Source organism: Hakea prostrata, chromosome 1, assembly GCF_041222555.1.
Source record: "Hakea prostrata isolate BN-2017 chromosome 1, UWA_Hpros_2, whole genome shotgun sequence".
NCBI classification, from domain to species: Eukaryota; Viridiplantae; Streptophyta; class Magnoliopsida; order Proteales; family Proteaceae; genus Hakea; species Hakea prostrata.
This window is the reverse complement of record NC_142600.1, coordinates 26,864,542-26,876,737: the sequence shown is the minus strand read 5'-3', so window position 1 is coordinate 26,876,737 and position 12,196 is coordinate 26,864,542. Positions and strand designations below refer to the sequence as shown.

At 38.2% G+C, this 12,196-nt stretch overlaps 1 protein-coding gene across 1 annotated transcript in view; it reads left to right on the top strand.

Moving 5' to 3' along the window:
• The window catches only part of LOC149028536 (Metallopeptidase M24 family protein), a 25,552-nt gene extending 13,356 nt beyond the window's left edge, over positions 1-12,196 (top strand). The window contains 6 exon segments of the mRNA XM_089155099.1: positions 5,124-5,314; positions 8,353-8,461; positions 8,573-8,727; positions 9,195-9,287; positions 11,196-11,276; positions 12,082-12,196. Coding sequence (XP_089011225.1) covers positions 5,124-5,314; positions 8,353-8,461; positions 8,573-8,727; positions 9,195-9,287; positions 11,196-11,276; positions 12,082-12,153 — 701 coding nt within the window. The 3' untranslated portion in view covers positions 12,154-12,196.

The following is a 12,196-nucleotide window of genomic DNA, read 5'->3' as shown; positions in this document are numbered from 1 at the left end:
CTGGAATCTTGGATGAGTCACCAAACATGACTTCTCCTTGGACTGTCTCGTTCAATTCTGTAAAATATTCCTTGATGCTGCACATGTGATTACTTGCGTCGGTGTCAAGGAACCAGGTATGCTCCTGTTCTTTTCCATCTCCTTTATAGGTCAGCAACACTGTGGATTGATCATTTGCCACTTCTTTAGCAAGGTGAGTCTTTTCTTCAATCTTTGGTTCAAGCTTTTCGTGGCACTCATAGTTGAGATGACCATACCTCTTGCAATTATAGCATTGATATTGGGATCTTTCATTTCTTTGAGAATAAGAACCACGTCCTCTTGATCTCCAACCTCGACCTCTTATACTGGATCGTCCTTGATCATAATTATTTTGTTCTGTCCATCCTCCACGTCCACCATAATTGCTATAGTTGCTGCCTCTGAATATTTCTCGTCTGTGACTGCTTTGTCCACGATTTCCTAGTCCTCGTCCTTGACTTCTGCTACTTGAACCTTCATCTTTCATGAATAATCTACTCTGTAGAGCTTGATCCAGACTTTCACCAAGATTTTTATTTATATTTATCCTTTGCTCGTGAGCTTGGAGAGAACCCATAAGCTCATCAATAGAGATTGTAGATAGATCCTTAGATTCCTCAATCGCCACCACAATATGTTCAAATTTTGGAACAAGGGATCTAAGGATCTTTTCCATAATCCGGACATCATCTAATATTTCTCCATTTCTCTTCATTTGATTCCTAATAGTTTGAACTCAACTAAAGTAATCAGCAATAGACTCAAGTGTACTCATTCTATGAGTTTCAAATTCAGCTCTTAGAGCTTGAAGGCGTACCTTTTTTGCTTTATCCACGCCTTGATAGGATTTCTGCAGAATATCTCATGCCTGCTTTGCTGATATGGCATTTGAAATCTTCTCGAACACTGATTTGTCAACTCCTTGATAAATGAGAAATAGAGCTTTCTTATCTTTCCTTCTTTAATCCTTCAACATACTTTTCTGTACATCGGACAGGGCTACTTTTGCAGCTGGTTTTGTATAGCCTTCATCGACAATCTCCCACAGATCTTGAGATCCAAGCAGTACCTTCATCTGAATATTCCAATTATTATAATTGGATTTTGATAATATAGGAATCTGAGGCTGGATCATACTCGCCATCCCGTAACAAGTTGATGCTTCCGATCAACTAGAATCGAACAGGGCTCTGATACCACGTGTTGGCGCAGCAAGGTGATGGTATAACCACTCACAAAAACAGTTGGATACGTCTCTCACAAGAAGGAGAAATTAATACACTACAGCAAAAGAAACACTTTTCTAATTAAAAAGGGAAGGCTTACAAAATGTGCTACAGCACTTTTCTCTCTCTCTCTCTCTCTCTCTCTCTCTCTCTTCAATCTCTTTCTGCTCACGTGTATCAAAGATGTTTCAACACCTTTCTTCTCTTACTCTCCTTGCACTAACTCTCTTTCTTCTCTTCTCTACTTTTCACACCATACAACACGACTAGACTTCCTTTATATTGACATAAAGACTGCCATAGCTGTTTCTTCAAACTTCTACAATATTTTTGTTCATACTGAACTGACTCAAAGTCTTTCTATTCTTAACCGACTCTGAATTTTCCTTAAGGTTCTGCAAGTTTCTTAATCGTCTTTATCTTCAGCCGCCTCTATCTCTTTTTTCTTGAAAATTCTGCAGCATTCTACTATCTTCATCAAGCTTCTGAACTGAGCCGACTTCATCTCTTCAACCGCCTCTACATCTTCTACCTTCTATTCTTTGCTTTGCCGACCTTCCAAGTCGATGTTTGACTTCAACACCCCTAACCAATTTCTTATCCCTTCCCCTTCTTGGATTTGCCAACAGATGAACCTGTTTAACTTGTTAGAAAATAAACTTTAATCAACCAAGACAATGCAATAACAAGAAGAACTAAGAAGAAGAAAAAAGAAGAAGAGAAGAGAATAAGAATTTATAGGAATCACATAAGCCTGCGATTCTAGCTTAGTACTCCTAGAATCGCAGCTTGAGATATCAATAGTCTAGATTACAACTTGAGAAGCAAGCCATCTTGCCCTCTAAAAAATGAAATAAAAAGTACAGCTTATGGACAGAATTTTCTAGTAAAACTAACTCCTAAAATCTGTCCAAAATAGAAAGTACTGAAAAAGAAAAATTCTAAAATTAGTAACTAATAGAAAATAGAAATATGTTTTCTAGAAACTACCAAAACTTGTGTAGCAAGATTCCTACATTAGAAAGAGTAGCATATTTAAAAATGTAACAAGGAATAATGTCATAACACAATAACATGAACAGTAATAGCCCAAACTTCAACACTCCCCCTTAAGTTGGAATATACACAAAAAAAACTTCAGCTTGCACAATAAGAATAAACTTGAAAGGTAGCACCAATCTTGAATCGTATAGCAATAGCAGACGTCGATAAACACTAAGAAAACTTCACCGAGGAGATAATCAACACCAACTTAAAAAAAAAACTTTAATTTTTCATATCGAAAGAATCCAATAATGAGAACAATCGACGATGTTGAAGACAAACAAAGTCCATTAAGTATAGTAGGATTAAAGACACTATCCACATAATGCCGGTAGTAAGGAGAAATATGCACACTAAATCTTCAAAATTGCAATTCCAAAAGTCCATATAAATGCTTCACAAGAAGGCAAGTAGTAGGTAAAGTACGGGTAGGTAAAAGGCACTATCCACATAATGCTGATAGTAGGGAGAAATATCCACTTTAAATCTTCAAAATGCAACTCCAATATCCATATAAATGCTTTGCTAGAAGGCAAGTAGTAGGTAAAGTATGGGTAGGTAAAAGACAATATTGATTACTGTGGACTAAGTAGGTAGGTAAACGACAATATAGGTTATTGTGGACCAAGTAGGTAAGGTAGTATGGATTACTACGGACCAAGTAGGTAGGTAAAAGACAGTATGAGTTAATGCGGACCAAGTAGGTAAGGTAAAATACAATATGGGTTACTGCGAAGCACGGACCAAGTAGGTAAGGTAAAAGACAGTATAGGTTACAGCGAAGTGCGGACCAAGTATGTAAGGTAAAAGACATTATAGGTTACTGCAGACCAAGTAGGTAAGGTAGTATGGGTTACTACAGACTTAGTAATTAGGTAAAGGTAGGTAAGGATATTGTCGTATAACGCCATAAGTTGAGGACAAAGATCTTTACAAATAATATCCATCAGCACATCTTGAGTAGAAATAGAATAAAGTACCATTCTCCCCCTCACGTGTAGCATTACACATGGACAATTAATGACAACCAATAACAAATATCCATTTTAAACGATCCCAAGAAATATAGTTTCCAAGTTCCCCTCATGGGAGGGAATGTTGTAGTGTGGTAAATATATAGTATCAATGGAAAATATAGTCCAATGGCGAGGAGTTATGGTATATATGAGATTTAATAAAAAGCAAAATATGGATAAGGAAGGAGAGGCACAGGTTCAACGATGGATAATCAAAAACAATAAAAAAAAGCAAAATATGTGTAGTATCAAAGGTGGGTAGGGAAAAAATTGTTAGAAACAATAATAGTCAATGGAGTAGAACCTAGCTAAAACTAAATTCAGGTTTGAGATGTTGAAAAAATCTTAGAAGAAACAGAGTAAGTACAAGTCTTTATGGAAAAAAAAACTTGTAGAAAATTAATTCCACCCATGAAATAGGGAAACAGTTGCCCATTCTCATGAAACATTGTATAGCATCATAGGTTATAGACCAGTAGTTGAGATGCAAACACAGCCAAATAGGTAAATCGAAGCCCTTATCATATAAAAAAGAAACAGATGCCCAGGGATTAAACACTAGGTAGACCAAACCTGAGAGAAGACCCAAAAAAAAGCTTGTGTAGGAACCATCATGTAAAGGATGTAAATGATTGCAAATTGAAACATACAACCAATCTTCATTTGGATTCCCTGGGTTGTTAGTAGCATGGGTATGTATTATTTGAGTCCTTCATAAGTCATAAAAGAAGCAAACCATATAAACTAGTAGCCATCCCAAATAAATCTTCAAAAACCAGCAAAAGATCCCACGATCTGTAGTATAAACTCATGAACTAGCACCCCAAAACTTGAAGAAGAATCATAAAATAAATTCTGCAGAGTGCAGAACCGAATAGTGTAGAACAAAAACTGCAGTATGCAAAAACAAAAGGCTAACGAAGGGGATAAAAAAATCAGAATATAATCCAAGTTCTGCGATCTTCCAAGAGGGGTAATAGGTGGGGAAGATTAATTTACATTAATACTTGATCTAACAGTATATTAGTTGCAGCAGTAGGTGGCTGCGCACCAAGGAAAACCGAAAGCGACTTCAAAACAGAATACTTGAGAACAACACTGTTTTGATTAAAAAAAAAAAACTCTAATGCCATGTTAGAAAATAATCTTTAATCAACCAAAACAGTGCAATAACAAGAAAAACTAAAAACAAGAAAAAAGAAGAAGAAAGGAGAAGAAGAAAGAAGAAGAATTGATAGGAATCACATAAGCCTGCGATTCTAGCTTAGTACTCTTAGAATCGTAGCTTCTTATTTATAGATATCAATAATCTAGATTACAACTTGAGAAACAAGCCATCTTGCCCTCTAAAAAAAGAAATAAAAAGTACAACTTATGGATAGAATTTTCTAGTAAAACCAACTCCTAAAATCTGTCCAAAATAGAAAGTACTGAAAAAGAAAAATTTTAAAATAGTAACTAGTAGAAAATAGAAATTATGCTTTCTAGAGACTACCAAAACTTGTGTAGCAAGATTCCTACATTAGAAAGAGTGGTATATCTAAAAAGGAAACAAAGAATAATGGCATAACACTGTTCACGTGAACAGCAATAGCCCATACTTCAACAGAACTTATATTAAAACTTGGATCTGTAATTTGTCATCCGTCCCCTTGTTCACTCACTACCTGTGGTATAAAAAGTGAACCACAGTTGTTTGATGTGGCTCTATGTTTATTAATCATTGAAAAAAGAAAGAAAAAACAAAAGGACAACAAATAATGTTTTCCTCTTTTTTCACTCAGTCTCAATAATCAAGATCATAATGGTGTTTCAGCTTCTGGTGCAAATGGTGCCATCATACATTACAACCCTGAGCCAGAGAGTTGTAGCATTGTGGATATGGAGAAGCTCTTCCTATTAGACAGTGGTGCTCAATTTATTGATGGTACAACTGACATAACAAGAACAGTACATTTTGGTCAACCTACCTCTCGACAAAAGGAGTGCTTCACTCGTGTCTTACAGGTGCGTATCTTTGAATCTCAGCATATGGTGTTAAAAGAGAAATTCGTCATGGTGTTCAGCTTGTCAAGAGTTAGCTATTTCACAATATCATACAACAACATTTTGCTCTTGTTGGGTTAATGTACTGTGAGCCATCTAATGAGTTGACCATCCAAGATTTGGCCTTGACAGATGGCATTAGCCACCCCTGTATATTGCTTTTTGAACATTGATAGCATGTTTCTAAGATTATCTAGGACTTGATAGACAGAATTGTTATGATTTAGCAACTGGGGGGCAAGCAGGTTTGAGATATCTTAGATGGTAGCAATTATATGGTCAGTCCATCTTGTGTGTAATTGTCGCAGAGCTTTTCATTCATCTGATTTTGTCAACTTGTCTTTGGTTGATGAGGTAGTTAAAAAGTCTTTTTGATCAATGAGCATCGTAAATGTTTTAGCTGGTGCCTTACTTTTTTTCTTTTTCGATGGGTGAGGAAATCCTGTCTATTGGGAAAATCCTGCTCGCTATCCAAGCCTGTGGGGTTGTGAGTTGACCCAATAGAGCTGAATCTGCTGTGACCAAGACCTTGGATCCTGCATGTCAACTTGATGTTTTTGTGCCAAAATTTTTAAATTATAGCAATAGAACCCATCTGTATCTGATTAATCTGGCCCAACAGTCTGACTGGGGATATTCTCCAAGATATTAGTCAACGATCCTATCCTTGGATTCAGATCCGATCACACAGTTCAACAGTCAGTCTCAGCCCAAAAGGATCCAAAAGAAACTAGAAAATAAATAGTTAGTACTTGATAATAAGGGTCAAAGAGGAGCACTTGAGGGTTAGAGAAACAATTAAGTCTCAGATTCTTTTATATTCTACTTTTTATTTTTTGTCTTTCATTCTCGTGGGGTTGGGTGGGGGAATTGGTAGAGGAAGGAGGGAGGAGTCACCTGAGTATGGAGTTCACTCTTCAATAGAGGACCACAAACTCACGTTGGGGCTCATATTGATACACAAAGAGGACAAAGCTGCAAAATTATCAAGCATTTTCTTCCAACAGATGCATTTACACAGGAAAAGGGGAAAAGAGCCATTTGAGGGTAAGAAAGAGTCGAGTCCTGTACCATAATTACTCATTTCCCCTTGCTTGGAAGAATTTGTCTATTTTAAAGTGGCCACCATTTTCCCAAGTGTCAAATTGATGCAAGAGCCCTTTCAATTGTTGTCAAGGTGTCACCTAGGCATCCAGGCGATGTTTGCTGAAGGACATCTTGGTCACCTGGGTGGTTTGTTGGTGTTGCCTACTTTTCAATTGGTCACCATGACTACTATGGTCCTTTCATTCTGCTTCACTGATATCTGGAGGTTTGATCAAGTCTGATGGAGTAGCAAACACTTTTTGGCAACCTTCTCCATCATTGGTTTGGCTTTTTATTTTTGGATCTTTTTTCAGATGACTTGCTTGCCACAAGAATAAGAACTTGCTCTGGTACCAAGTTGTTGCAACTCTAAAAGAGGATTCAAAATGAACGAAAAATAATGAAAAGTGCTGCTGATATGAACTGCAGATTCAGCACTTGAGTGACCCTGTTTAGGTCAGTTTTATGGACTCACCCAACTGATAAACAACATAAATTCAAGAACCTGTCCTGTGACAAAACAGAATTTTGAAGGTCGAGGTAAGCAAGAGATTAACATTTATTTTTCAGGGGGCAGGCATGGAAGGGTTTCTTGTACGATTAGGTTGGTTTCAACCTTCTGCAATGATACCAAAGGCAGGAAATGCGAGACCTTGATGGGAGAACTCCCTCTGGAAGGCACCAGTCGAGTTTAAGTTTCTAGTGCAGGATTCTATTTCTAAGTTCTACCAAACACAAGTCCTAACTCTGAACAGTTCCATGGATCCACAACTAACAGAGAATTAAATCTCTGAATATATCCGTAATGGTAAGTATTGTTTTAGATACATAGCTTGGCTTCAATCTCAGGATGGAGAAATGTTTAGGAACTGGGACTTGGCAAGTTGATTCCTCCAAGGGAGAGGAATCTACTGCTCAAATTCAGTGCTAATGCACTAGGGTTAATGATTCACTGGGGCTTTCTCCTGAATCTGGTAATACCACCCAAGAAAAAGAAAATAGTCATCAGTGTTATAAAAATAAAAATAAAAAGTGAAAAAAAGAAAGAGAGCAGGGAAGCTGGGGGGGGGGGGGGTGATACTGAGCTTGATGAGCTTAGTAGAGGGGGGGGGGAAAAAAGAGAGAGAAAGAAATCGAATACAGAGAATGGAAGAGGGAGGGAAGATGTCACAGTGCAAGCCTGATAAGAATGGCTAAATCCTCATTTTATTCATTCACATTTCCAACTTTCTGAAAATCAAACTATGGAATCCAAAACTAACTAGCCCATCACCTACAAGACAACAATGGTATCTCTAATCAAATTTCCACAAAAAAAAAAAAAATAATAATAAATAAATAAATTCAAACTCACTAAGCCTTCACCCCTGGGGAAAAAAAAGTATTAATAATAACAAAAATCTTGAAGTATCCAACTAAACAAAAGACCTGAGATCTGGTTCATCCTCATCTGGGATCTACACTGGGTTTGGGCGGGTTTGCGGAAGTATTCCCGCATCAAAAAGATAGCTAAGGATTAAGGAGGGGCAGTTAACTTTTGGTTTCATGCGGACTTTGTTTCATTATTGTTTCCCTCATCATATTTTCCTTTTGCCTTTTCTTCTCCTTTTTCTGGGTAGAATTCTGTTTTCAGTACTTTAAGCGGTTTCAGTCCATTTAGCCAACCCATTAAGTTGGGATAAGGCAAAATCTGTTGTCATTGTTGTCGTAGTAGTAGAAAGGAAAGACGGAAAAGTGGAGACATGATCATTAAATGCTCATGTCATCATGCCATTGTCATCAGTCTTTAAAATACTGGTTCCTGTTCCTTTACAGTGTACAAATGTTATATCTTTATTATGTTCAAAATATGCAATTTGGAGCTTGTAGTTCTTATTTTTTAAAGTAATAGTAATGCTGGTTTCTGATTACAGGGTCATATAGCCCTTGATCAGGCAGTATTCCCTGAAAATACTCCTGGTTTTGTTCTGGATGCATTTGCACGTTCTTTCCTCTGGAAGGTTGGACTTGATTATCGTCATGGTACTATCCTATCTGGCCATACTAATTTTCTCACATGGAAGTTATCATTCTGTTACTTATAATTTACATAAAGTGTTCATTTTACCTGGTTTGCCATCTACTGTGTGTTAGGGACTGGCCATGGTGTTGGAGCTGGATTAAATGTGCATGAAGGCCCTCAAAGTATTAGTTTTCGATTTGGAAATATGACACCTTTACAGAAAGGCATGGTTGTTAGCAATGAACCTGGATATTATGAAGACCATTCTTTTGGCATTCGGATTGAGGTAGTGCTATTCAGTTGACTTGAGTTTCTTCTATTAAAAATTGCATTTAGGCTTGTAATAGTTGCTTGCTTGCAATGTGTTCCATGATGGAGACGCAGCATATATGGGTTGTGGCGAACCAGCAGATTTGAGGATTGATGTTAATTTTTTTAAGTTCTCAAGCAAGTCTTACAATTTGTTGGATAATATGCTGACTACACAAAATTTTCAATTGACTACGATGTGGTTTTGCAGTTGAATCCTCTATTCATTGTTTGTGAGCTACACACACATCTCCTCCCCCCTCCCTCCTGCAATCCTGCAGTCTTGCTCCTCTCTCTCTCGCTCACATCCCCCTTGTAGTGTTAATCACTTATAGTTCTTGTGTGATAAATTGTCAGGCAATTCTGCTCGTGTTTGTCCATGTTTTGTTGGAACAGAACCAGAAATCTGTGCCGATCTTGTTATTTGTTTTTTCTTCCTTGCAGAATCTCCTTATTGTAAAAGAGGTTGAGACACCAAACAATTTTGGAGGGCGCGGGTTTCTAGGATTTGAGAAGCTTACATTTGTTCCTATTCAGGTACTCTAGTAACACTGCTGGTAAAACTTTCAAAGAAATATTTTTAATAGGAGACACATTATAGGTCTCAAGCTAATCATTCACATGGATAATCACTCTCCTGCTTTTTGGACCAGTATTCAGAGAATTTCCTATTTTGAACCAACACCTATGTGCTCAATTGTAAATTTTTAAACTTTTAGAGGTTTGATACTCCCAAACACTACATTCTATGTTGTATTAGCACTTCGATTATTTGCCCCACCCACATCTGAAGCATCATGCAAACCTGAAGGAATGCAGAAATAGAATATATTTATATATTTTTTTGGGATGATAAAACAATTATATTAAAAAACAAGGGTCAAACAAGGAATACAAAGAGGGTCGGGGGGGGGAGCAGGCAGTCAAGAGGGCGACTAGAAAGGGGAGTTTAGACTCCAAGAACTAACAATCAACCTATTCCTCAAAGAGTCATAAACTGGGGGTTGGGGAAAAGTAATAAGCCTAGAAGAAACATCAAAATAGATGGCATTCCAAATCAAGACTCGGGATCGGGATTTGGAAGTTGATCTTCTCATGTTGCGCTCCCACTATAAATGGTGAACAATAGCAATGAAGACAAGTTTACCCACTTGGTCACAAATCGAGGAGCCAGAGAAGGTTCTCAGGATCCATCCAATCTCAAGCAAAACCAAAAGAACGTTTCGATCTAGGCCAAATAAAAGCAATGGCTAAACTCTAGATGGATTGGGAGAAGGGACAGAAGAAGAAAAGGTGGTCTAGGTCCTCATTTCCATTCAAGCAAAAATACGGTTGGGGTTGGTGGGATGTGGCGAATGATGAGGAAGGATTGCGTTGGGAGGGCCAAGTTAAGAGCATGTAAAGGGTGAGGGAATGGCGGGGGATGTGGCCTTTGAACCAAACAAGAGGGGCCCATGGGAGGGGGGATGGGGACTTGAAGAGGTTCCAAGCAGAGGCGATGGTGAAGGTTTTGGTATGGGAAGGGGTCCAAGAGGTGTGGTCAAAAGTAGAGGATGATAGGAGGGGGGGAATTCCAGACGTGTGTGAGATTGGGATGGGGAGAAGTGGACCAAGACCCATTAACAATAAAGGAGGAGAGGGGAATAGCCATAGGGCTACGAGAATCATAGATAGCTAGGGGACCAAGAAGAGAGAACAATATACCCAACGGATGCCAGGGATCTAGCCAAAAAGAAGTGGAGGATCCGGAAGAGATTTGAATAAAGATAGTAGAAAAGGCACGGGGGCGGAGGGTTAGAAGCTTTCTCCAGATCCAGGAAGAGGAGGATAGAGGCGGGACAGTCCAGATGGAATCCGATTTGAGAAGATAGGAGTAGACCCAAGAGACCCAAATGGAATCATGCTTAGAGGCAATTTTTCAGATGAGTTTGAGAAGGCAAGCCAAGTTAACATCATTAATCCTACAAATTCCAAGGCCTCCTTCAAACTTAGGGTGGCAGGTGGCTGCCCAGAAATGGAATCTTTCAGCTCCCTAGTTGCATCTTTCGATCCTCTCTGAGTAGCTTAATATTCATTTTAGGTTGGTGCTTTAATATGGAGACCAGCAAGGGTTTGGCATCCTTGTCATGAGTCTCTACGATCTCTCTTGCGTAGTTCAGATCTGTATGCAACCTTAAACAAAACCCCCCCCTAACATTCACAACAAAAAAGGAAAAAAAAAAAAAAGGAAAAAAAAGAAGGCGGGATGTTTCTAGCAAAATCTTATTTTTCGAGATAGATGTTGAAACATGTATCCCTACACACTTTTATGTTTCTGCCTTATCAGTTGGCTTGTCTAATTGAACGGCGAGGTTGCTTGATGGCGCCTAAAACTTCTTCGGTCTCCCGTTTGTTTCTTTGTTTCTCCCATGTTTTTTGATATTTTTTCTTTGTTTCATTGGACAGAGTAAACTTGTTGACTTATCTTTGATGTCCATTGTGGAGGTCAGTTGGCTCAATGATTACCATTCACAAGTTTGGGATAAGGTTTGTTTCACAAATTATGTCTCTCGATCAAATTGGTGTACCACATTATCTTAGCTTTGCTAGATGGACATATTTTCTGCTATTTAGCACCTTAGTTGGGTGGATCGTCTATTCATGTGGTATTTCAGCCCAAATATATGTTGCTGCACTGCACAATATGCTTTCTAAAATTAGTCCAGAAGTCAAATTAATAATAAAAATTGCTGGCTTCCACCACTGCAGGGTTTGGGGAAAGTTTGCTTCATCACCCCTGCCTTTGCAGAGTCTACTTTTAGACTGAACTGATGACCCCTTGGTCGTAATGGAACAATCTCTACCTTATCACTTAGGGGATAGTTGTAAATGATATGATGGTGATCAATGCGTTTGATGGTTGAAAATGAACATGTGATTGATTTGGGAAAATTGAGGGTTCCTATTGCCTTAACAAGGTGGAATGATCACATTACCTGCCATGGGAAACTTGAGGGTGTCCTATTCTTCCAACAAGCGGGATGGCCATATCACCTGCCTTAAGGCCATACCAGCATGCTTTGGGTGGCTGACTCTACTAGAAACATAGAGTTCTTAAGAATATTTGCTTGATGATGTCAGTTGGTGTCACTTAAATTACTCATAAATACTATGGAATATATGGTACGTATAATATTATCATGAAGATCTGAATTGTCTGTGATAGACATAGAGTTTGCCCCGGGTTTGCGTTGGAAATTTTTATAGGAAACCAAACCACTTCTTGCAAAAGTTATTTGCTGTTGATTTATTCTACATGGCTGCTTTATTTACTGTGTTATAATTTGTGTAGGTTTCACCTTTGCTGGATGGTTCTGCTCTGGAATGGCTTTGGAACAATACACGGCCGCTTGTAAAGCAGTGATACCATGTCATTTGATATTTTTTTTTTTTTTTTTTTTTGGGGG